Here is a 24,665-nt window from a genome sequence, read left to right as displayed (position 1 = left end):
AGCTATCATTCAGCATAAGGTTATTTAACTTTCATGTTTTTGTATGAGTATGCAGATTCTTGTTGTTACTCAGCTCAAGTTTTATTCCATGGTGGTTTGAGAAGATGCAAGGAATAATTTCTATTCCTTTAAATTTACTGAGGTTAGACTTGTGACCTAAGATGTGATTGATTTTGGAGTATGTTCTGTGGGCTGATGAGAAGAATGTGTATTTAGTTTTGTTGGGATGAAATGTTCTGTAGATGTCTGCTAAATCCAAATTTTTGATGGTTAGGTTTAAATCTAATATTTCTTTGCTCAGCTTCTTATTGGAAGATCTATACAACACTGCCAATGGATTGTTGAAATTTCCAACTATTATGGAGCTGGAGGAAATCAAATTGCTCATGTCTGTTAGAGTTTCTCTTATAAATTGAGGTGCATCCTGGTTGGGTGCATACATATTAATAATTGAAAACTCATGATATTGAGTATTACCCTTAACAAATATGAAGTGACAATTCTTATCCTTCCTTACTTTTGTTTGTTTAAAGTCTATTGTATCTGCAAATAGAATTGCAACACCTGCTTTTTGCTTGTTACCATTTGCCTGAAATATGGATGACCATCCTTTCACCCTGAGCCTATATTTATCTTTTAAGGTAAGATGTGACTCATGTATGCAGCAAATATATGGCCTGAATTTTTGTATCCAGTCAGCCAACCTGTGCCTCTTTAGAGGACAGTTTAAGCTGTTCACATTAATGGAGAATATTGATAAGTCTGGTAAAATTTTGGGTATCAAGTGTTTTGAAGGTTCAGTAGACATTTATTCCTTTTGCCACTGTGGAAGTTGGAGTTTGATCAAAAGTTTCTGAGTGAGTTTACTTTTGTGGTAGAGGATTGGGCTGGTCATTATGGAGGATAGGTCTGAGAATATCCTGAAGAGCTGGTTTGGTTATGCAAATTTCTTCAACATATGAATGTTATTGAAGTATTTAATTTCTCCATCATAAATAAAACTCAGTTTAGTTGGATACAGGATCTGGGGTTGAAAGTTATTTTGCTTTAGGAGGTTAAAAGTCGATGACCAATCTCTTCTGGCTTGAAAAGTTTCACCAGAGAGATCTGCAGTCATTCTAATATTCTTCCCTTTGTAGGTAATGGATTTCTTACATCTGACTACTCTTAGAATTTTCTCCTTCATATTAACTTTAGTGAAGTTAATTATGATATGCCTGGGGGATGTCTTATTTGGATTGAGTCGTGCTGGTGTTCTGAAACTGTCTGTTATCCGAATTTCAGAATCTCTTGGCATGTCTGGAAAATTTTCTTTCAAAATTTCATGGAGAAGGGCCTCTGTGCCTTGCGAGGCCAGTTATGACTTTCAGGGATTCCAATGAGGCGGATATTAGCCTTCTTCGAATTATCCCAGAGCTCTCTGAGAGAATGGTTCATTTTTGCTCTCCATTTCTCTTCCTCTTTGAGAGTTTGGGGGCGTTCAAAGGCTTTGTCTTCAAAGTCAGAAATCCTTTCTTCTGCTTGCTCCACTGTGTTACTGAGGGATTCTACCATATTTTTCAGATCTTTGAGGGCTGCAAATTCTTGCTTCAGTGCATCAAAATCTTCGGTGTTTTTGTCTTTAAATTTGTTAAATTCTTGAGACAATTTTTGAATTTCTCCTCGAATTTCTAATTCTGACTTTTGAATTGCTCCTCGAAGTTCTAATTCCAAATTTTCCTCCATTCTATTAATCTTGTTTTCAATCCAAATTCTGAATTTGATTTCTGACATCTCAGCCAGCTGTTTATGAATGGGATCTTCAGTTACATCTGCCATATCTTTCCTTGGGGCGGTTGATCTATTCTGGTTATTCATGTTACCAGAGTATTTCCGCTGATTCTGCCCCATGATTGTTTTACACCGTTTGATTTTTCCCCTCCAACTTTGTCAAGGACCCGTACAGTGCTATGACCTGAGAAACTGGGCACCTGTTTGGTGTGGTGGGGCTAAGTGGTTCTGTCTTATTTTCAGCTGGTCTCTGTTCGACCCCAGTGAAACAGTTACTCTGGGTTGAAGACTCAGCTGTGGAGAAATACTAGCAATTAAGTCACCCTGCCCCCCACAGGCAACAATTGGAAAAGGAATATCAAACCTTCCTACAACTACACACCCAAGGCACCACCTGAATAGTCCTCAGGCGATTGGTTCAGTTCAGACGGTCCCAGTCAATTTTCTCAGTCAGCACCTGTCTCAGGTAGGAGATTTTAACAGGTCTCTGGCAACTAGATCACAGGGGTTTGGTGACTACTCAAATACGGCTTGCTCTGGTGCTCCGTGGAGTAAGGAGGACCCACCCAGCAAATAGATCAGTCTGGGAAGGTTTATGCCTCCTTCCCCACCTTGCACCTCTGTCACACCCAGTCACTGATAGCCCGGCAGGGCTGTGACTTAGTTGCCTGTAGTGAACAGATACTTCAGGGTTTTGCACCTGCCTGAATCACAAGGAAATCTATTTCTGCTCAGCCAGGCTGCTGCACTCTGCCTCTATCTAGCAAGTTGAGGTGAGGCCTGACAACCTCGGGCGCTTGATGGAGGCTAGGGGGTGTTCACTCAGTTCCAGCCCCGCCCCTGATTGATGTTACTGACAGAACAGAACAGAACAACTTTGTGGGAATTTGTTTCTGTCCCTGCTAAATTCCCCTGTAGAAGAGAAGCTGTTTTGAGTTCCCAGATCCTGCGCCTCAGGCCCTGTCTTTGCTCCTGCAGGTTTGTATTCAGTTACCTGTCAGTTCTAGCCTCCTGTGTTCATTTGTCTATAGGCTGATGTTCCCCTGAGCTTCGGGTGCATCTTAGGCTCTGTAAAGCAGTCCTCTGGGTCAGCCCCGCCCTGGGAACTTCCTGGCTCTGCGCATGAGTTTCTAGTCCTTGCACTCCACCCAGGCCGGTATTGCCTCAGGCAAACCCTTTACTCAGAGGACCTGCGTTTCCGTCCTAGATCTGTTCCGTGGTTGCCACTTGAGTAGATGCCCGGCCTCCTCTGGGTGCCCAGGGAGATGGGGGTGTGGCTTTGGAATACATGGGAGTGAGTGCTATTGTTGCCAAAAGATGGCTGCTGCTCTGTGCCTTGGGGCATTGCCGCTCCTGTGTGGTTCCCTCTCAGCCCACTGTCCTCTCCTCACTCCCGTGCCGTGGAGTCAGCACTGACCAGCTGTAGTTTAGGCCCTGTCCACACCCCTCGAGATATCACCCAAGAATCTGGACTCCTGAGGGACAGGCCTCCAGACCTCAGAGTGAGAGTGGAGGGAAGTGCTATGAGCCCAGAGTTGCAGGTAGAGAATATATACAGTTTTATACAGTTTTACGCCTGGCAGGAGAACACCGTGGCACCCTAGTTGGGGAGGTAGGTCCAGTTTTTAGAGGTTTTCTCCCATTGAGTGTAGTGGGAGGACCTTTGAACTCTGCTCGTTTGTTTGTGGGGTACTCCGAACCATTCTCATGAGGAAGGGGACTCCCGTCCACTTTGTCATGGATTTTGTACCTTTTGTTTCTATCCTTGGGTCGCAGCTCACCTCAGCAGAGTTGATGTGTGTTCTTCAACCTTCTCTCTTGGTGCAGCTCTAATCCACCAGGTTACTTACTAAATTTCTGTCCTTTAACTCTCCTTCTGGACAGGAGCCTCTGTGGAAAGCTGGCTTCAGTCAGCCATCTTGTCCCCACCCCCCAAGACAAAAATTTAATATTCAATCATTTGGGAGCTAGATATACTTTCCCAGGTGCTTTCTACACTCTTTTAAATGGCTTTACTGATTTTTTTTTTTAATTTATCTATAGCAATTTATTTTTGTTGTTGTTGTTGTTGTTGCAGTTTGGCTGGGGCTGGGTTTAGAACCCGCCACCTTCGGCATATGGGGCCGGCGCCCTACTCACTGAGCCACAGGCGCCGCCCAGCTTTACTGATTTTAATACCTTGAGTAAATAGGACAAGCTCTGCTATAAATGTATTGTATCTTTTCTGTCATACTTTTACATACTGTACATTTGAAGTGCTTCTTTCCACTTAACTGTTTGTTATTCTGTATTACTGAATCATCAGGTTAAAATATGCTACTTTGTTAGATATATACATATTTTAAACTGAGATACCAACTTGGTGTGCTGAAGGGTCACTATGTAATGACAAAAGGCTGGTGTTTGACATGTCTTTTTTTTTTTTTGGCCAGGGCTGGGTTCGAACCCGCCACCTTCAGCATACGGGACCGGCGCTCTACCCCTTTGAGCCACAGGCACCGCCCCAGACATGTCTTTTTTTAATCCTTACACTTTCACCTTTTGTTATGTTCATGGTTTTTTTTTTTTAATTGTAGGCTTACTTCATTAACATATATTGACAGTATTGATGTATTTAGACCTGCATAGCAGACAATGGATCTGCTCTATCCAAATACTCATGAATTCTTTTAAACCATTTTGGCTCAGCCCCTATAGTCAGTGTGGTTTTTATTTTCAGTAACCATCACTTGCCACATTTAAAGTAACTGCCTCAGTCTCCCAGAGTCCACTTCGTCCCCAGCTCCCCTTCATCAGTGACTGATGGGTGTGAGAACGTGAAAGCCATGACACACACTCCAGGGTTGTGGTACCAGGAGGCCACACAAAAACATCACCAGGCACATTCATGAGGTGGTGACTTGCTTCACTTCCTCCTCACCATGTCCTATTTTATAATCTCCACTGCCAGTTTCCCTTGGGAGTATTTTCTTAATAAAATACTTGTACAAGAATTCTCAGAGGAAACTTTTGGAGGATCTAACAACACATTTTTATAATTTTATTATTTTAGTTCTCTCCCATTTTCCCATTGTTTGTTATTTTTTGTATTGATATATCTATCTCCTCTACTACCCCCCAAAGAAAGAATTTTAGCTTACTTTCAAATAAGTCAGACTACTTACTATTTATGCTGGCAACGTCTAGATTTAAAATTCGGAGTTGTTATGAATATATTTTTCCTTTGGTCTTATTTTCTAGCAACAACAGCAAATTTTACCAAGATGTGAAAGCCTCCTTTTCCCCATGTATCTCCTGCAGGGGCTCCTAGAGTTTTTCTCTCCACTTATATAAATATTCACCTGTGTTTTCAACTCAGATCTTTGGGTGGCAAATTTTCTGAGGCCTTCTATGACTGAGAATGTTTTATCATATCTCTACATTTGAATGACAATTTATCTGGATATAAATTCTACATTCTAAGTGACTTCTCAATGTGTCAAAAATCCTGCTTCATTGTCTCCTTGAATCCAGAATTAATCGTGAAAAATCTGATCTCAGTTTGATTCTTGGGCTTGAGACTCATTTTATCTCTGAAGCCTTATTGTTTCTGTCTATGTTCTTAAGTTTTATTATGATGTGTCTGAGTGCGAGTTTTTCCTTGTCTCTCCTCTTGGAAACTCTGAGCTCTTTGGAGCAGGTCTTTCATCTTTATTTGGGGAAATTTATTTCCATTATTTCTTCAAATATTTCCTTAGCTCCATCTATATTTTATCTTTCTGAGATAACTACTGTTTGAATGTTACTGCCTTGTTTTCTCTCTTCCACGTCTTTTTAATTTTGTTTACAATGTTTTTTGTTTTTTCCCCTCCAAGAGACTTCCTTCAATTGTCTTCTGATTCATTAACTCATTCCTTAGACACACTCATTCTGCTACTCATACTAATGATTGTGTTAAGTATTACTTTTGATCCCTAATAGTTCTGTTTAGTTCTTTTTAGCCTTTTTCTTGTTTTTGTCTCATATCACTAAGTTTGTACCCTATTTAATTTAGTGTACTTATCAGCCTAAATTAATCTGTTTTCTTAGTATTTCTGCTTCTGACAGAATCAGAAATTGTTACTTTCAGCTTTGAAACAACTGTTCCCTTGAAATGACTTCTTATTTGTATGTAAGTGCGTGAACGCTTGAAGTCTTGGCTAATGTGCCAGACAACGTGGGAGATGGATGTGCTCAGAGAGGAGAGCTCTGAGCACTACAAACTAGGGTCATCGCCCATAGTCAGAGCTTCATCCCTGTCTCCAGCAAGAAGCACAATTGGTTTTGTTACAGTCTTTTGAGATATGTTCGTCTTTCTCTTTATTTCTGTAGATAGACCCTTTGTTTCTTTTCCCTGTCATTGTTTATTGATAGTTTTGCCACGTTGTGAACCAAAGAACATCTATACTGAAGTCTTCTTCGGACACTTGTCAAAAATGCTGTTTCCTGGGCTGTACTTTGCACTTATTAATCCAGACAATCCATTTCTAAATGGAGTCAGAGAAACTGAGCAGGAGAATCAGGCAGCACTAACAATTCAAAAATCGCTGTTTGTTATTATTTTTTCTCTGTAGCAGCCTTATTAAGGAATCTGGAAGAGAATTCATAACATAATACTAAACTGTGAGGCTTAAATGAGATTTTAATGTATTGTTGATACCATCGATCTGTGCTATGCTTGGGTCTCATTAATATAAATAAACAGAGGGGGAGTCTACTGCACTTCTCCCAAGGGGCTCAAAAGACTTACCAATCTCAAATCTCATTTGTTCTCGTAATATCCCCTCTTGGCTAACATGTATTTCACATACCTGCTTCCCCTTTGACCTTCTCTGCCATGTTCTGACGTAGCACAAAAGCCCTCACTAAGAAGCGGAGCAGATGTCAGCGTCACGCTTCTTGTACAGCCTGCAGAACCGTGAGCTAAATAAATCTCTTTTCTCTATAAATTACCCGGCCTCAGGTATTCCTTTATAGCAATACAAAATGGACTAAGACAGAAAGTGAAGATTATTCTGCATTGATAAATCATACTGGCTAGAGGGAGAATATAGGTACTGAAACAGCTATCGAAGGTCATAAAACAGAACTGTAAAAAGGAAGACTGGAGAACTTGGGAAGCTGCTTCTGTGGTAGAAGAGTCCTTTGTTCATGATTCATGAAGCAGCAGGCTACATTCATTTCAGAATTTTCCCAGCAGAATTGTTTATCATATCCAAAAGTAGAAAAGAACTCAAATGCCCATCAGCAGAATGAATCAATAGAGTAGGGCGCCAGCCCCATATGCCGAGGGTGGCGGGTTCAAACCCAGCCCCGGCCAAACTGCAACCAAAAAAATAGCAGGGCGTTGTGGCGGGCGCCTGTAGTCCCAGCTGCTCGGGAGGCTGAGGCAAGAGAATCGCGTAAGCCCAAGAGTTAAGAGGTTGCTGTGAGCCGTGTGACGCCACGGCACTCTACCTGAGGGTGGTACAGTGAGACTCTGTCTCTACAAAAAAAAAAAAAAAAAAAAATAAGTTGTAGTACATCAGTATCATTCAGCAATGTAAATGAACTCACTACGGATACCTGCTACAATGTGGATACAGCTCACAAATGTAATTTTGAATCAAAGAAGGCAGACACAAAAGAATGTATGTTACGGGATTCCTTTTCTATAAAGTTCAAAAAACAAGGGAAACTAAATTAGTGTTTAGGAATTCAAACTTAGATGGCTAAAGAATAAAGAAAGGTAAGAAAATTATTTCCGTACATGTCTCCTTTAGGGAAGAGAGAAAGGGTTAGGTCAAGCTCAGCCATTGGCTCCATAGTGGCCCTTCCTGCCCAGTGATCTTGCCTGTTTATGCCAACAAGGGAACTGGAGAAACAGTGTTTGAAACTGTCTTATGGACTAGGAAAGCAAATTGAGGATAGGTTGATCAGATTAATTTGATCAATCATTTGAATAAATCATTTTTGTTCAAATATTTTATATCCTTGTTGATTTTTTTTGACTGCTACTTTTAATAATTACTGAGAGGTATTTATGAAAATATCCAAACTATTATCATATGATTTTAGTTTCTGTTTCTAGTTCTGTTACATTTTGAAGTAATATGAAAATAGGTGAAACATTAGGTGTAGAATACTTTAGGATTGTTACTTGTTTAATTGATGCTTTTATTATTACAAAATGTTTGTTTGCTTCCGATGATTTTTTCTGACTTAAAGTCTATTTATCTATTACATATTGATAATCAACTTTCTTTTAGCTATTGTTTACCTATGATTAAGTTCTTCTACTCTTTTACTTTCCATTTAACTGTGTTCTTACATTTAAATTACTTCTCTTATAAATAGCACAAACTTGAGTCTTGTTTTTATATCCAGTATGACAATTTGTCTTCAGTTGAAATGTTAAAGATTTTCATTTAGCCCATCTATTCTTTATATTTCCCCTTTGCTGTTTTCTTTTGGATTAATCATTTTTTCCCTATGGTATTATTCTCCTCTATTAGCCATTCTTGAATATTTTAATGGTTACCTAGAAATTCAATTTGAATCTTTTACTTACTATAGTCTACCTGAAGTTGTCTTTACTACCTCTTGAGCAATGCAAGAGTTTTACAACATGTTTAATCCATTTAATATCCCCATTCTTGTGCTATTGCTGGCACATATTTTTACTTCTGCATGTTATAAATTTCACAATACATTATAATCATTTCTATTATATATTTTTACTTTCACACATATTTACCCAATACCATGCTCTTTGCTCCTTTATGTAGTTCTGTGCTTTCATCTGGGATGATTTTCTTCTAAAAAATTTGTTGTAGAATCTCTTCTAGAAAAAAAGTCTGTTGGCCATGACTATTTTCACCTTTGTTGTCTATAACATTTTTTAATTTACAATCCTTTATGAAGGATATTTTCTGTGAGTGAAGAATTCTAGGCTGGCTGCTTTTTCTCTTTCATCCTTCAAAGATGTCATTCTATTGTCCCTGGCATCCTAATTTCTGATAGAAAGTTAGGAATCTTATTGTTGGCCTTTTAAAGGTTATGTATCTCACTTCTCTGACTAGTTTTAGAGTCATCTCCTTATCTTTGGTTTTTATCAGTTTAACTATGATGCACTTTAGTGAGGTTTTTCTTGGTATTTATTCTGCTTGAAGTTCACTAATCTTTAATTTGTGGGTTGACAGCTTTCAATAGTTTGATAAAATTGTCACTATTACATTTTCAAATATTCCTTCTGCCCCATTTTCCCCTCCTTTTTCTACTGGACTTCACATCACACAGACATCATATCATCTGACAGTTTAGGTGATTTATTTTATGTATCTTTTATGCTCTCATGTTTCTTCCCACACCTTTCCTCCACTGGGAGCTTTGGTTTGGATATTCTGTAGTGGCCTGTTTTGAAATTCATTGTTCTTGCCTTCTGGCTTACTGCCAATCCATCCAATTAATTCTTAATTTTAGACATATTTTTCATTTCTAGAATATCCATTTAATTATATTTTAGAGTTTTAAGTTTCTGTTGAAATTATTCCTTTTATAGTTTCAATTCTATTTTGAAAACTCCCAACTTTTCATGAATTTAGTTAATCTTTTCATTTCTCTGTTTAAAACATTGTTGATCCTCCCAGGCTTCTGAATAAGCGAATGAAAAATTTCTATCTTCTCAAACCTGGAAGTTTGGCCCTTTGGAGGTTGTGAACTTAGCCATATATCTACCTCATGCAGGTTCGAACTCTGGTAAATGTCTTGAGAGGAAACCAAGTATCTGTTATTACAGGCCGCAAGTACTCACTACAGAGAAGGTGTTCATTAATCAGGTAGCCACAATGCCAATTTAGTAGATGTCAATTTATTTGGCCATTTACCCCATTGATTGCTTAATGGTGTGAACAAAGCAATGAAAGTGACAGATAATGAGAAAATGCATTGGTTCAACAACATCGACTTCCCTCATCAAGGTTGGTCTCTTACTTTTGCTGAGTGAGCAATTTTCCAGTAGATATAACACAAGAAAAAATTATCTGGCTATAGATTATAGGCTGATTACAGAGGTCCCAGTAGGGCCTCTACTATCATGAAAGGGAGAACAATTTGTCCTCACTGAACTTGATACTCATTTTTAATATTTGCCTTCTCTACCACCATGTTTCTGCAAGTACCGCTATCTGTTGGCTACTATAGGTCTTATTCACTGACAATGTCTCCCACCCAACATTGCTTCTGACCAAGGAACTGAATTTACAGAAAAGAAGATAATCGATTGATAACCAAGGGATTCATTGATGTTAACATTATCAGAAGCAGCTGGCCTTATACAATAGTGAAATGGTCTATTGAAGAACAGTTACTACAACTAGAATCAAATTGGTGAGGCAGAGATGTAATCTTACAAAATAGAGGAAAAATATATGGCATCCTTTCTCCCACAGACAGAACACATAAGTTTGGAAATCTTTATTAACTGGCCACAAGGAATACTTACTTCACTGGGACAAAGATGTGAGTTAAGGGAGAGGCAACAGTGGTGAATCATATGGGGAGGAGAAACAGTTCTTCTTTCAGTTTATTTGTGACCTTTGGACTCACTCAAAATGACTCTGGATACACCATGTAGCATGTCCACTCTTCATGATGGATTGCTGCTTGGCCCACAGGATCTTAGGACTAAATTACAAGAAAACAATATAGAAAAAAAATACTTGAATCGGTATGTTGAAAACATTGACAAAACCCTCATTGTGAACTTGGAAAACTGACTCTAAATATTCATCTTCAAATTGTATCCTAGTAAAAATTAGACATTAAAAAAAAAATCTCAGGAAATAAAAGGAAAGAGACAATAATTATAACAAATAAAAAATATACACATTAATATATGTATATTTGTTTGGGGGGGTGTGTGCTTATAGGCTTATTTTTTTACAAAAAGAAACTTAGAAAAAACTAAAAGAATAAAAGAGATGAGAATGAAGTTGAAGGGATGATAGAGTAAAACCTTTCTGAGTATATCTTTTTATGTGGTTTTGATGCTTGAAACACCAAAATGTTTTACATTTTCAAAACTAAAATTAAATTAACAGGGATGAGAGAATCAAGCTCCAACATTTCCATAGACAGAAACATATAAACCTAACTATACACTATATCAAACTAATAAGAATTCAGAAAACTTCTGGACACAATACATTGAATATCTTTAGGGGAATTTAGCTTAAGGACAAAAAGAACTACAAAGATATCTTGAACTTTTATTTAGTAGACAGTATTACTGGTAATTCATGTGTTTTAGATTAGATCCAATGTGTCATGGGTTCATCTCCAAATAAATTAGTCGCACGCAAATCATCATCTCAGGAACTGTTTCTTAGGGAAACTCAAACCTAAGACAATTTCATCCATTCATTCATTAACATTTATTGAGCACTTATTATGTTCCAGGCACTGAGTCAAGTCCTTTGCAACACATTACCTCTTTTACCATCCCCTTTACAAATGAAGACATTGAGACTTAAAGAAGTTAAGGACTTAGCCCAACATCACACAACCAAGATGGAGTTCTGGGAAAAAGTGATAGGGCAGATCAGGTTAAATGGGGTTCCCCAGATGCCCATTATTGAACTGAACACTGCGGAAAATGAGCTTTCTTTTGGGGTAACAATTTGAGAATATTGTCATGGCATAATACTGGTATGAAGAAGGGAAAAAAAGGATTGTTGAATGATTGAGAAAACATTTTAATGGGGTGGTGCCTGTTGCTGAGTGTGTAGGGAGCCGGCCCCATATACGGAAGGTGGCGGGTTCAAACCCAGCCCCGGCCAAACTGCAGCAAAAAATTGCCGGGCGTTGTGGTGGGTGCCTGTGGTCCCAGCTACTCGGGAAGCTGAGGCAAGAGAATCGCCTAAACCCAGGAGTTGAAGGTTGCTGTGAGCTGTGTGACGCCACGGCACTCTACTGAGGGCAATAGTGAGACTCTGTCTCTACAAAAAAAAAAAAACAAGAGAGAAAACATTTTGACAAAACATTTTTAAAATTAAAAAAATTTATTTTTGTGTTTTGGGAAAGCAACTTGCTATAAGAATGCACAAATAGACACACAAACCTGGGTTTAAGCCTAGCTATACTAGTTTATAGCAGTGGGACGGGAGAAAGTTGCTTACCTAGTCTAAATTCAATTTTCTAATCCACAAAATATATAAAAGCCAAGATTGTTGCAAGAATGAGATTTATTCAAACAAGTGGTGTCTAATGAATGCTAATTCAGTGTACGGAAATACACTATCATTTCAGAAACTTTGTGTTAAGTACTGAAATATAGGTGATATCAGTACTATGCTTAGCAGGAACTTAAAAAAGCAATATAAGGCATTTTGTCATGAATAATATCCGTATTATTCATGACAGTATCTTTAAAAATCTTAGTTTTTCCACGTTATAATTCTAGTTAATGTTAAAAAATAAAATAAAAACAAAAAATTTAAAAGGCAAACCTTAAGTATAAAATTCTGTTTGAAGCAATATAAAGAGTCCACAGAGTAAAAATTATCATCTTGGTAATAGAATTTTGTATTCAGTGCCAAGCAATAGTAAAAAAAAAAAAAAAAGTGTTTACTAGTTTATCAGTTAGTTACAAGTAATATTCATAATTCTTCCCTAGCCAAATGTTTTTAATCGAGAGATCATGAAGAAAAACAGTAAGTATACTCAATTGCACCACCTTTAATATTTTCATTTAACCAATGCAATTCCTTAGATTTAAAAATTTTTATTACATAGTCCCAGCTACTCGGGAGGCTGAGGCAAGAGAATCGCTTAAGCCCAGGAGTTGGAGGTTGCTGTGAGCTGTGTGAGGCCATGGCACTCTACCGAGGGCCATAAAGTAAAACTCTGTCTCTACAAAAAAAAAAAAAAAATTTATTACAATCCTTTTTATAATTTATATATGTATTTAAAATGGTATCAGAGATATAGATGCCGAATGAATGATTTCAAAGAACTCAAATGACGCACCTGTCAGGAGATATTTCTAAGGGCTGCTTCATTGATTTGACTGGAACTGTTTTATTCAGAACAGTTCAGATTAGCAGCAGCAGCAGCTGGTGTTCAAAGAAATGCTTCCCTTCTCCACCTACTCTCCAGATGGGTTAAGGAGGCACAAAGAGATAGAAATGACCAAGGTCCGTGCACAATTAGATAGGACTTCCAGGGTTTTGCTCCAATGATCTCTTATGTTGTTTTGGATGTAGGTGCTATAAGTGAAATTAGTGCTCAAGTCAGAGGTTTAGATTTAAGAGGACTTTTTGCCTGTCTGGTTCAATATCCTTTTTTTAATTTAAAGAGGTTTATTCTGAGGCAAATTTGTGGACCATGGTCAGAAACCACACCCAAGAAGTCTTGGGCAAGTGGATTAGTAGTGGTTAGGTTACAGTTTAATTTTACGCATTTCAGAGAGAAAGGAATTGTAAATCAATACTTGGAAGGCTACTTTGGTTTGGCCTGAAAAGGTGAGCATCTTAAGGTTGGGGTGGGATGAGGTTGTGGGGGGTGGTGCTCACAGATTGTAGGTGGGTTTCAAGATTCTTTGATTTGTAATTGTTTAAAGAAATGAAACTTTGTATAAAGGCTTTTTTTTTTTTTTTCTTAAATTACAAGAGTGTTCTGCTAATCAGCTAATCAGATACAAGCTGCAGGCCATATATTTGTTATTTAAATTGAGGATTTGGAGGTTTCTCTTGAATGGCCTTGGGCCTGTTAAGGAGTTACCAAAGATGTCTCTAAGAAGGGAGGAGGGCAGGTTGAGGCATTTCTTATTTACTTTCTCAAGACCAGCAACTTAGTTTTGGGGTATCCCTTTGGGCAAAAGGGAGGCCTGTTCAGCGAGCCAGTGGTGAGGAGCCTTAAGATTTTATTTTAGTTTACAACTCTCCCTTTTTGGGCAAGATCTGTCAGAGGCAGTGCTGATGGCCACAGTCTTATTTTATCTCATCCATTGCTAGGGTGGTGTGGCTATCTGTCAGGGGTCCATCAGGCTCTCAGTGAGACTCTTATGGCCAAGAGAACTGAAGAACAAGGCTGGACTTAACCAAGAGCACAGTTTCCACGAGGGAATAGTTAGCAGTGTGGAAGGCTGCACCAGACATTAGATACTATGAAAACTGAGAAACAACTTTTGAATTTGGCCATTATGCCATAGTGACACTGATACAAGCAGCACATGGTAGCAAAATGGAGGCAGATGCTACATTTTAGCAGTTGAAGAGGGCATAGAAGGAAATGACCATCTGAACACAGGTAACTCTTTAAAAGGAGAAAAAGTCAATAGAGAATTTATGAATGGGATAAGAAACAGTCAAAGGAGTAAGTCTTGGGGCAAACAACATCCCCACCAAAAACAATTAGCTGTAAAGAGGGGAAGGATGTAAGACAGGTCAAGAGCAATGCAAATTTAGACAAATTTGTAAAAATAAGGATGGGGTATGAAAAAGTTCATGTTTGCTGTGTGTGATGCTAAATAATGATACAAATAACACTAATAGTGGCACTACTACTAAATAGTAGTATTTACAGAGCAGTTTTCATATGCCAGACAGTGTTCTTCATGGAGCTGTTCTTTGAAAGTACTTCTTAAATACTGGAAACTATTCATTCATATACTGAAAGCTTAGAGTCTTTCAATAATTGAGTGTCTAACATTTTGGTGCAGCTTGAAAACTGCAGCAATGATTTTCACCTCACCATATTTGATTTTTTTCCCTCTTCCATGTTCATGGCTTATTTCTGACCATGGGGTATGCTAGGTAATAAAAAATTGTTTTTGAATTTTGATTCATCTGTTGTGACTCAGGTCAACAAGAAATCTTGAGCAACAAACATCCCTGCTTCCCCCACAAAAAAACAAAACAAAAAACCTTCATTAGCTATTTAGGATAAAAGGTAATTAAAAAAAAAAAGCGTGTACTCAGATATTTAGTAGGAGGTACCACCCCAGAATCACTGAAATGTTGTGTTACTCTGAAAAAGTGTCCAATCTTAACAGGTGTGACCTCCTCTTCAACTGTCAGTTCTTGAGAGCAGGGATTGGAACTGTTGATGGTTTCCCAAGGCCTGGCACATAAATAGTTCTGGGTAAATAAAAGCTCAAAGTTTATTTAAGACATTAATGCATATCTTTAAAAAAGTAAACTGTTCTTTTTACTCTACACCTGAAATGAGAAAATTTTTAGAAATTACTGGATCTCATCTTGAGTAGAAATAGTTTAAACAATTTATTATCCACTTAGTTGATACTTATTTTTCTGGGAAAATATACTTGAAGAAAAATATGGGAGAAAATAATTTTTCACATAGACTAATGTATATAGATGTGAAGCACTTCAAATATTCTAAAGATTCCTGATAATATTCAGGGAGGCAATTTTTACCAGAAAGTATTTCTAAATTTGAAAATAGATAAAGCAAAGAGCACAGTGGGTTCCTGAATCAAGTCTCACACTAACATCATGCATAAATATACATATTTAACATTAATGAACTAAAAAGGATATGGGTAAATTCTCCATATTCCTAGGAGGAATTAGAATCCTCCTTGATCTTAGTGAAGCACTGGATGGTCATTCTGACATCCAGAACAGATTTATTCCCCTTCCTTCTTTAATCTTTTTGTGACTCAGGGATTTGTGCCACATTTTGATACACCAGGCTATTACAAAATTGCATTTCAATCAGACAATTTGTACTTAAGTAGCATAGCTAAAAGTGTCTTCACATGCTATTCTTATTTGGTACTGATAGTTTGCCTTAGTTATTCTAACAATAAACTCTTCAAAGATTTTCATTCTCAGTAGTCTATTTTGATATTTGGTAATATGTGAAGATAAATCCTTAAACAATTACAATTCTAGCTAGTCCTTTCCGTAAAATATAACAGGAAATAGTTTCCAAATGAGGCTCTGTAATGGAGGAAATGAAAAATGAATAAGGAGTTAGGTTAAAATATCTTAAAATCGAACCAAGCTTAATACTGTCATTTATCATTAGTTGACCTAGAAATAAAACTCTTCTAGCTTGTTCTTTTTATAATTGGCTATTTTTTTTTATAATTAAGTTACAGTTGTGACTCCGTAAAAAAATGCTCTAAGAACGACAGTTCAAAAATACACCTGCAATGTATAGTTGTGGGTATAAAGAATTTAAGTACTAGATGACTGGGGCTTCATATAGTATTCTAAGGGCTTATCAGCAAAGTCGCAAGCCATAAAACTATGTGAATTGTTTGTGATTCTCTTACAACTCTGCTGGCAAGTGTTGTAAAGCAAAAAGATAAAACACCTTTAAATAAAATGGTGACCCTGATACCGAATATGACGCATGCCTCTAAATGGGTTCAGCTATCATAAAGATCAAAATTAGCAAATCTAACTAAGGTCAACCCGAATCGATAACCTAGTTAACAGGGCCACTTCAGTAGAAGAACTTTTACCTTCTAGTCTCTGGTAAACCAGTGACAAATCCTGAGTTGGCAAGAAGCCTAAGTAGCTGACCTTGGTCCCCTGACAGCTGGCCCGCACTATCAGGCCATCCCTACAAAGGCTATAAGGACAGCTCCAGGTGGAAACCGGTTGGGGTCGGAGACCTAGTGACAAGGCTTCGGCCCCGCCTCGGGGCTGGGGGCTATCAGTGCCGCCGGGGCCGACTTTTGGCGCCGATTCATCCCCAAATAAAATTGGAGGCGTCCCTCGGTCGGGTAGACGAAGAACTACTCAACCCTTCTGGGAGGGTGTAAGGGGTTTCGGGAGCGTACCCAGGTTTTCACGGGGATCACTAACAGCCGAGACTAGAAAGAAGTATTACCCCTTCGATCCAGTCCCAAGATGGCGACCGACCCTGGTTCCGAATCCGCGGAACCGCGGACCACCCCACTTCTTCCCTGTGGCCCCTGCGCGGGCGGCGACGGCAAGCAGGAGGGTGACCGAGCCGGCGGGGGAGGGAGGGGCAGAGCGCAGAGCCCGCCCGCGCGCGCCTTGGCCCCGCCCCACGTCCCCGCGTCAGGGCCCGGAGCTCTCGCCCGGCCGGGCGGAGCGCGTTGCCTGTCGGGATACTCGGCCCGCCCAGCCAGTCCTCCCGTCTTGCGCCCCTGCCGCGAGATCTGTGTTTCTCCCAAGATGGTGGCGCTGGGCTCGGGGTGACTAGGGGATACCACAGAGCTTTTTCTCCTTCGCCAGAACCCGACACACCAGCCTTCTCTCGCTCGCGCGCTCTGCCGCCGCGTAGCCATCCGCCGCCTACTTACGTTTCACCTCTGCCGACCCGGCGTTCTCAGCTGCTGGCGGCGGCGCCTCCCGTGGCTCCTCCTCGGAATAGCTCGCGGCCTATAGCCCCCCAGTGTGGTCAGGCAGCGGCTACTGGCGACAAACGTCGGGATTTCGGTGGCCCCGGCGCCCCCTTTCCCGGCATCGGTTTCTGGAGAAGGAAGCGCGGGTCCCGCATGAGCCCCGGCGGTGGCGGCAGCGAAAGGGAACGAGGAGGTGGCGGGCGGAGGCGGCGGGCGAGGGCGACAACGACCACTGAGGCGGCCGCCGCTGCGAGGGCCGCAGCCCAGGCGCGGGGGCGACGACAGGTCAGTGTTGTCGCGGACGCGGCCTGGGCTGGCGGCGCTTGCTCCCCTCCGTCCCCTCGGTCTCCCCGTCACCCTTCGGGGGCACACGCTGGCGAGGGTAGGCACCTGGTCCCCCGCCCCCACTCCCACCGCTGTAGTGAGTGTTTGGGGGCGCGTGTCTGTAGGGGCTGGTGCCAGGAGTAGGCCCCTGGTGGCAGCGGCTGCTGCAGCCGTAACTGTCAGTCTTGGCTGAGCTCTGGAGGGAGGGTTTTGTCGTCCGAGAGGACGCGAGCGGGCCCGGGGCGGGGCGGGACGTGCAGGGCGTTGAGAATTGGGCGTCCTTGGAGCGAGGCTCGCCGAGCCTGACCGGGCTCCAGGCTGGGAAGGACAGGCCTTCTCTTCTAAAGGGGAGCTCTTTCTCGGTTTCTTCGAGGTTTTTGGCTCTCTCGGGGAAGACATATTTAGCTGTGTGCTTGGTGGGTTGGGGTTCTGGGGGTGGTTCGATGGAAAGAGAGAGCGGATGAAGTGGTATGTCAAGCCCAAGGATTATGTTCACAGATAACTCTTGTGTTGCTGGTCACCGGGATTTCTGAAGTTGAACGTGAGTTATTGGGTTTGCCACGGACTGCTGTGCTAAATGCACTCCTGCATACAAGCAGTTGGCCTTTTTTCTCCCTTTTCAGTTGAGAAAATGAAAAGACCCATTCCGTGTAGAGGCTTTTGTTGGTAAAGTCAGAATTGAATGTACCAAATATCTTTAAGATTAAAAAAAATTTAAATATAGACCCTGCTTAAGCTTAGAGTTCTTGGAAGATAATTAATTTTTTCTTGAATTCCTGTAGGTATGTTAAAATAGAAATAGTACAAAATTTGTTTGGGGGTTATATTTCTTAAGTGGTTAGAATGCTGTTGAAAATGTAAACTAATAGCGTATGGGATTTACAGTCCAAAGTTCTCAATTAGAAGGGAATATGGACATGACTCCTAATTTTGGATCATTCCTCTGCTTGCAGTATTGGGAGAAGCAGCAAATTATCCCACAACTTTTGGAGAGGGAAGGGGTTTGCAGGAGAGGTGACCTAAAGTTTAAGAAGTATAACTGCTAAAAGTTACATGTCAAAGACACATAGGGACCCAGTAAATTTTGTTAAATAAATTGGACACGTGGGATGAGTAGTATTTCCTCAGACCTCTGACTAGTAATACTTAAGAGATTATTTGCTAAATCACATAAAATGTAGAATTTAGGAGAGATAACAAATTTTTGTTGTGGTATGTATAGTGGAATTAGCTTTGGATCCTGCTTTTAAATCTAAACTGGTTATCACATTTTTAGTAAAATGAATACAATATCAGTGCTGCTGCTGCTGCTAGGATCTAAGGATGACCAGGAGTCTTAGAAAGAAACCTTAATAAGCCTCACTCTCACATACCGAAATAACTTCAAGAAATAATTTGTAGTCTTTATGTATTTCTAATATTTGTAGAAGGAATACAAGAACAGAACACAAAGAAATAACTTGTAATCTTTATTAGCAAAATTAAAATGTAAGCTGTGGAAGCCTTATTGTGTCAATATTTATAAGCTAGCTTTAGTTTGCTGTGTGGTTTGTACACCATCCTCTGGACATTGCCCTTGTCCATCCCTTCCCCTGCACCCATTTAACTGTACAGAGATATAAAATACTGTGTTCTGATTTCTTTTCAGGGATTTTGTAAGCTGGTTTATTTTTTCCTGACTTCTACTCTCTTTTTTTTCTTTCCATTTTTCATGGCTTAAAAAATACCTCTGTAAGTAAATACCTCTGTAAATAGAGGTGTGAAGAAAACATTCTCATTCCACTTGTCTATCCTTTTAAACAAGATTTATTGGTGCCTACAGAGTCTTTGACATGTAATATTTAATTGGTTGTGTTTCTTAAATTTTATATCATTTCTATGTCAATTTCCTATCTCCTCTCCAAAAAAATTTGTAATAATTTACTATTCCACTCAATATCAGTCAGTGGAATGATCCCAAACTAATAGGTCATAGCTAAGATTTTCAGCCCAAGCAGTGGAAATGATTCCAAATGTCAGTTTTTGATTATTGGTTATGTTCTTCAGTCATGTTGCATACTTTTTATTTAGACCTGTAATTGTATATGTCGAAATGTAAAAACATTACATTAAGTATATATGCAGTTGTTAAACAATTAGTTTTCAGATTTTTATGAATGAAGAACAAGTTTTGAAAAGTGATCTTCCAAGTAAGATACTTGAATAAAGTATTAGGTGCTCTTTTCATGATGGTTCAAGACAACAATTTTGGCTGGTTTTGAGTTCCCCATCAATACCCATTGCCAAGGGTAAAGGTAATCAGAGAGAACATGGTAGGTACATGTATAGTGGAGATAGCTTTGGAATTAGACCTTTCTTTTAATTCTGAGTTGTGAGGATTAAAGTATATAAAATGCCTACCTATAGGCATTCAATAAATATTACTTCAGAAGTCTTGCTGTTCAGTTTTTTCTAAATGGTCTCAAAGCACCCTTGGTGTCGTGGACTATAGCATATTATCCTTTATCTTGTTTCTTTTCTTCCTCATTAGCTGTGAACTCATTCTTTAAGGCCTAGGGCTCCTACTGTTTTCTAGATGTTTTAGGCTTTTTGGGCTGCTATTACAAAATGCCATAGACTGAGTGGCTTATAAACAACAATAATTTATTTCTCACAGTTTTGGAGGGCTAAGACTTCTAAGATCAAAGTGCCGGTAAATTTGATGTCTTCCTGATTCATAGACAGCTGTCTTCACTGTAACCTCCTGTTAAGGAAGGATAGATGGTCTCTTTTGTAAGGACACCAACCCCATTCATGAGGGTAGAGCTGCCCAAAGGCTTCACTTCCTAATACTATTGCCTTAGAGGTGAGGTTTTTGCATAGGAGTTTTGGGAACACATTCAGATCATAGCACCAGAGTATGTATAAGTTATAATAGTTACTGGTAAATGAGTAAACAGTCAGCTAACTTACTAGGACTTAGTGTGGCTACTATGAACTGAGCCAGGTACAGGGCCTACAAAGACAAGAGATATGTTTTGTAAGCTTATAATCTAGTGACTTTTTCCACATAATACCATGTTTTTTGTGTGAAACTCTGGCACATAATGGTCCTTCATTTTCCCAGTGCCCTTCCAATCTTAGGGCAGGTCTGTGGATTTAATACCTTCTATCTACCAGCTGCTATTCTAAGGACTTAACTGTTTTACTCCTTGTTTTTACACAAGTCACTGGCAGATCTATACTTCATGTCTTTTTCCCAACCTATCACCTATTATCTTGCACGTAATGTGTTTGTATTTATGTGTATGTGTGTATATGTATATAAAATAAAAAAAAATTTACTCTGGTAGTTGTCTGTAAATACTCTTTTTTTTTTTTGTAGTGGTAATTATCATTCTGTCTTCTGGCAGTAAGTAGATTGAGCCAGTTACTCTGTCATTTTATACACAAAGAAATTGAAGTGCAAAGCTTTAAAATTATTTTCTTAAAGTCGTTCAGATGCAGGGGCAGAACTAGAATCTGAGTGTTTGGACTCTAGTTTAGGACTCTGTACATATTGGGACACATTCCGTCCTACTTTTGTGGTGTAGTTTTGTGATCAATCACCCAGCCACCTTTTTTTTTGTTTGTTTGGTTTTTACTTCAAATTAATTTGAGGGTAAAAGTTTTTAGGTTATATTCTCACTTCCAAGATAAAGTTCGAGTTGTAGTAGAGTCCTTCACCCAGGGGGCGTGCCAAACACCCTACATTGTGCGCATTAGGTGAGATCCCACTAAATGCCCTCTTTCCTTCCCTCTTCCGCCTTTTTCCTCCCCCTTTCTAGACTATATTTGTGTTTTCCTTTTTGGAGACAGGTGAGTGAGTTCTATACTGGGGATTTTTTTTTTCCCCCTTTTTAAGCAAGGCCAATCACTTCAGAATGTGTACTATTAATAGAAGGCAACATTGACAGGATGCTACCAATGCATCTTTAGTTTCTTCTAATAAAGGAAATGAAGTAAAATTACATTAAATAGAATTATTAGTGTTAATCTTCTAGAAACTGTCCTCAATCATAAAATGTTTGAAGTTGCAATGTAAATATATTCTTTTTTTTTTTTTTTTTTTGTAGAGACAGAGTCTCACTTTGTGGCCCTCGGTAGAGTGCCGTGGCCTCACACAGCTCACAGCAACCTCCAACTCCTGGGCTTAAGCGATTCTCTTGCCTCAGCCTCCCGAGTAGCTGGGACTACAGGCGCTAGCCACAACGCCCGGCTATTTTTTGGTTGCAGTTTGGCCGGGGCCGGGTTTGAACCCGCCACCCTCGGTATATGGGGACGGCGCCTTACCGACTGAGCCACAGGCGCCGCCCGCAATGTAAATATATTCTTTGTTTTTTTTTTTTTTTGTAGAGACAGAGTCTCACTGTACCGCCCTCGGGTAGAGTGCCGTGGCATCACACGGCTCACAGCAACCTCTAGCTCTTGGGCTTCAGCGATTCTCTTGCCTCAGCCTCCCGAGCAGCTGGGACTACAGGCGCCCGCCACAACGCCCAGCTATTTTTTTTGTTGCAGTTTGGCCGGGCTGGGTTTGAACCCGCCACCCTCGGCATATGGGGCCGGCGCCCTACTCACTGAGCCACAGGCGCCGCCCTGTAAATATATTCAGGGCGTGACTTACTAATGAAGTGACTTACTAATAACAGAATGAATTTCTTTGCCAGCTTTCATTTTCATTTACTTTCAACAATGTCACTTATACTGCTTTGGTCTAAGTTATCTATAACAAGTAAATACTATTATGGATGATAATTACAGAGGAAGCTTATTATTAGGCCTGAGAATGAAACATTTTTAATACTGCATTTTCATACTGCATTTAATACAGCATTTTTAATACTGTCTTTTGCACACGAGGTATGGAAGTCAGTTACTACTTTGATTCTAAGCCTTGTTACTGAACTCTCTAAATACAAAATTTTAAGTGCGTTAGAGTCTAAACATGTGAACAAAAACCACTAAGAACCATTGAAATGGAGGAAGGAGCACTAATTTTGGTGTCTGAAAATCTTGGGCTCTTCCTTCTTGTCTATTTTCTTAGCTGGGCATGAACAGGTATTTAGCCATTTAAGCTTTTGTTCTGTCAAATGAGGGCGAGACTTAGTTTCAGAAGCGTATGCTTTTCAAATGTCATTTTTTAAGTATATTAAAAACCTGTTCTTAAAAACATTATTTTGGGAAATTTTTAGTGTGTGAATTTATCTTAAATATGTTAACTGCCTTTGACATGAACAATAGATCTTAATGGTGATGCATTTTTCAGTAGTATTGATCCAAAGTCAGATCCTTTTTGTAATTTGCTCTACTAGATCTGCTGTGTTAATTTGATAAATGGCAAGTGAATCATAAGATTGACTTGAAAGGAAAAGAGATTTTGGGGAGCATAGAATCATACAGAATAAGATGATTACTGTAGTTCAGTAAAACATCACATGCGGATTGTAGAAGAGAATCCTGTGTAATACTATAAACATCAGCATCTGTGGTGCAAGTAAAAGTATAGAGGTAGTATATTAGCCCTGAATACTCAATTATACCAGTAGGATAAAGTCTTCCTTACATAAAAACCATTGGTTGCCAGTGTGGTGTCTTAATGCTATGACTCAATTCAGCGTGTTCTAGATGGTGATCTTCTGTACCTCTCAGGATTAATTGAGGTTAGAATAGCACAGATCCCTTTAAGTTATAGAAATCAAACATGAAGAAAAAAATTAGACCTATCTTTGTGTATATAGGCTTGTATCTCTTTTCTAGTTCTTAATGTGTGCTTGCTGTATATACTTTCCACCCAACAAGTTGCTTTTCACATTTAAGACAAGCACTGTTGCACTCATATTTCTTAGCTGTGGGCTGAATGAAGATGCTGCCAGTGCTGTGCTTCCACTCATGTTCTTTTCATGTAATGACTTTGTCTCCTTGTATTAAGGAAGGATTGATGACTTACTATTTCAAGCTTCTTATAGATTTCTGTCTCAGTAGCTTCCCTCTCACATATGAAAAAAAGTGGTCTTAGAATTGCCCTTGTGTACTAGCCACCAACCTAACTCATTTGTTTTTATAATTTTGTGATGTAGAATACACTCTGAATCTCCTCCAAATTAGATACACAGACACTACAGAGAATAATGTAACAACCAACCATGTATGCACCATTCATGATGGGCAGATGTTACATTTTGTCACTTTCTTGCTCTCTAGCTCCCTCTCTGAAACTCACTGTTGTTAATTTTGCCATTCAATCCTGTAATCCCTGTACTGGGCATATACCCAGAAGACCAAAAATCACACCATAACAAAGATATCTGTATCAGAATATTTATTGCAGCCCTATTCATAATTGCTAAGTCGTGGAAAAAGCCCAAGTGCCCATCGATCCACGAATGGATCAATAAATTGTGGTATATGTACACCATGGAATATTATGCAGCCTTAAAGAAAGATGGAGACTTTACTCTTTCATGTTTACATGGATGGAGCTGGAACACATTCTTCTTAGTAAAGTGTCTCAAGAATGGAAGAAAAAGTACCCAATGTACTCACCCTTATTATGAAACTAATGTAGGATCTTCACATGAAAGCTATATCCCAGTTATAACCTAAGAATAGGGAGAAAGGGGAAAGGGAGGGGGGGGAGGGGGAAGAAGGGGGATTAATGGGATTACATCTGCGGTGCATCTTACAAGGGTATATGTGAATCCTAGTAAATGTGGAATGTAAAGGTCTTAGCAAAATAACTAAGAAAATGCTACAAAAGCTATGTTAACTAATGTGATGAAAATGTGTCAAACGATTTATGAACCAAGTGTATGGTGCCCCATGATCATACTAATGTACACAGCTATGGTTTAATAAAAAAAAAAAATTTTTTTCTTCTCAGATGATCCCTTTAGGATTGCAGATAACACTACAGGAATTTCTTCTCTTCATACTTCGAACAAATTCTTTCCTATGTCTGAACTGATGTAAAGCATTATACTGGTCTTTGGAAAGGATGAAATGCACAGTAATGTTTTCTGTTACTATATAAAGCTAATCATGAGTCGGGGAAATCTGGGTTATTTCTAGCTTATTAATTATCTTAGTACTTTTTTCTTAATTCTATTTATTGTGCCTCTGTGTGTGCACCAACATTGATAACCTCCTTACAATGTGCCATAAATAAGAATATTTAATATTTGTCTTTGCTCAATATTTTAACTTTTTG

At 39.3% G+C, this 24,665-nt stretch overlaps 2 protein-coding genes across 12 annotated transcripts in view; one reads left to right on the top strand and one right to left on the bottom strand.

Moving 5' to 3' along the window:
* Positions 1–9,595: 9,595 nt before the first annotated feature.
* Positions 9,596–24,665, bottom strand: part of LOC128579828 (translation initiation factor IF-2-like) — a 237,375-nt gene continuing 222,305 nt past the window's right edge. For 5 of the 8 annotated variants that reach the window (XM_053582004.1, XM_053582008.1, XM_053582006.1 and 2 more), the window contains one exon: positions 10,474–11,765. Coding sequence is in view for 2 of the 8 variants with exons in the window: in XM_053582002.1 (XP_053437977.1) it covers positions 17,078–17,839 (762 nt within the window). In the remaining 6 variants the exon portion in view is untranslated. Of the gene's footprint in view, positions 10,453–10,473; positions 11,766–17,074; positions 17,840–24,665 lie in introns of those variants that run through there. The other 3 variants (XM_053582002.1, XM_053582003.1, XM_053582010.1) reach the window with 3 other exon arrangements.
* Positions 16,899–24,665, top strand: part of UBE3A (ubiquitin protein ligase E3A) — a 117,950-nt gene continuing 110,183 nt past the window's right edge. Inside the window, exon 1 of one of the 4 annotated variants that reach the window (XM_053581998.1) lies at positions 16,899–17,401. The gene's annotated coding sequence lies outside the window, so the exon portion shown is untranslated. Of the gene's footprint in view, positions 17,402–17,930; positions 17,982–24,665 lie in introns of those variants that run through there. The other 3 variants (XM_053581997.1, XM_053582001.1, XM_053582000.1) reach the window with 3 other exon arrangements.

This window comes from Nycticebus coucang, chromosome 2 (genome assembly GCF_027406575.1).
Source record: "Nycticebus coucang isolate mNycCou1 chromosome 2, mNycCou1.pri, whole genome shotgun sequence".
NCBI classification, from domain to species: domain Eukaryota; kingdom Metazoa; phylum Chordata; class Mammalia; order Primates; family Lorisidae; genus Nycticebus; species Nycticebus coucang.
Note: the sequence above shows the minus strand (reverse complement) of the source record. Positions and strands in the feature narration are given on the sequence as shown.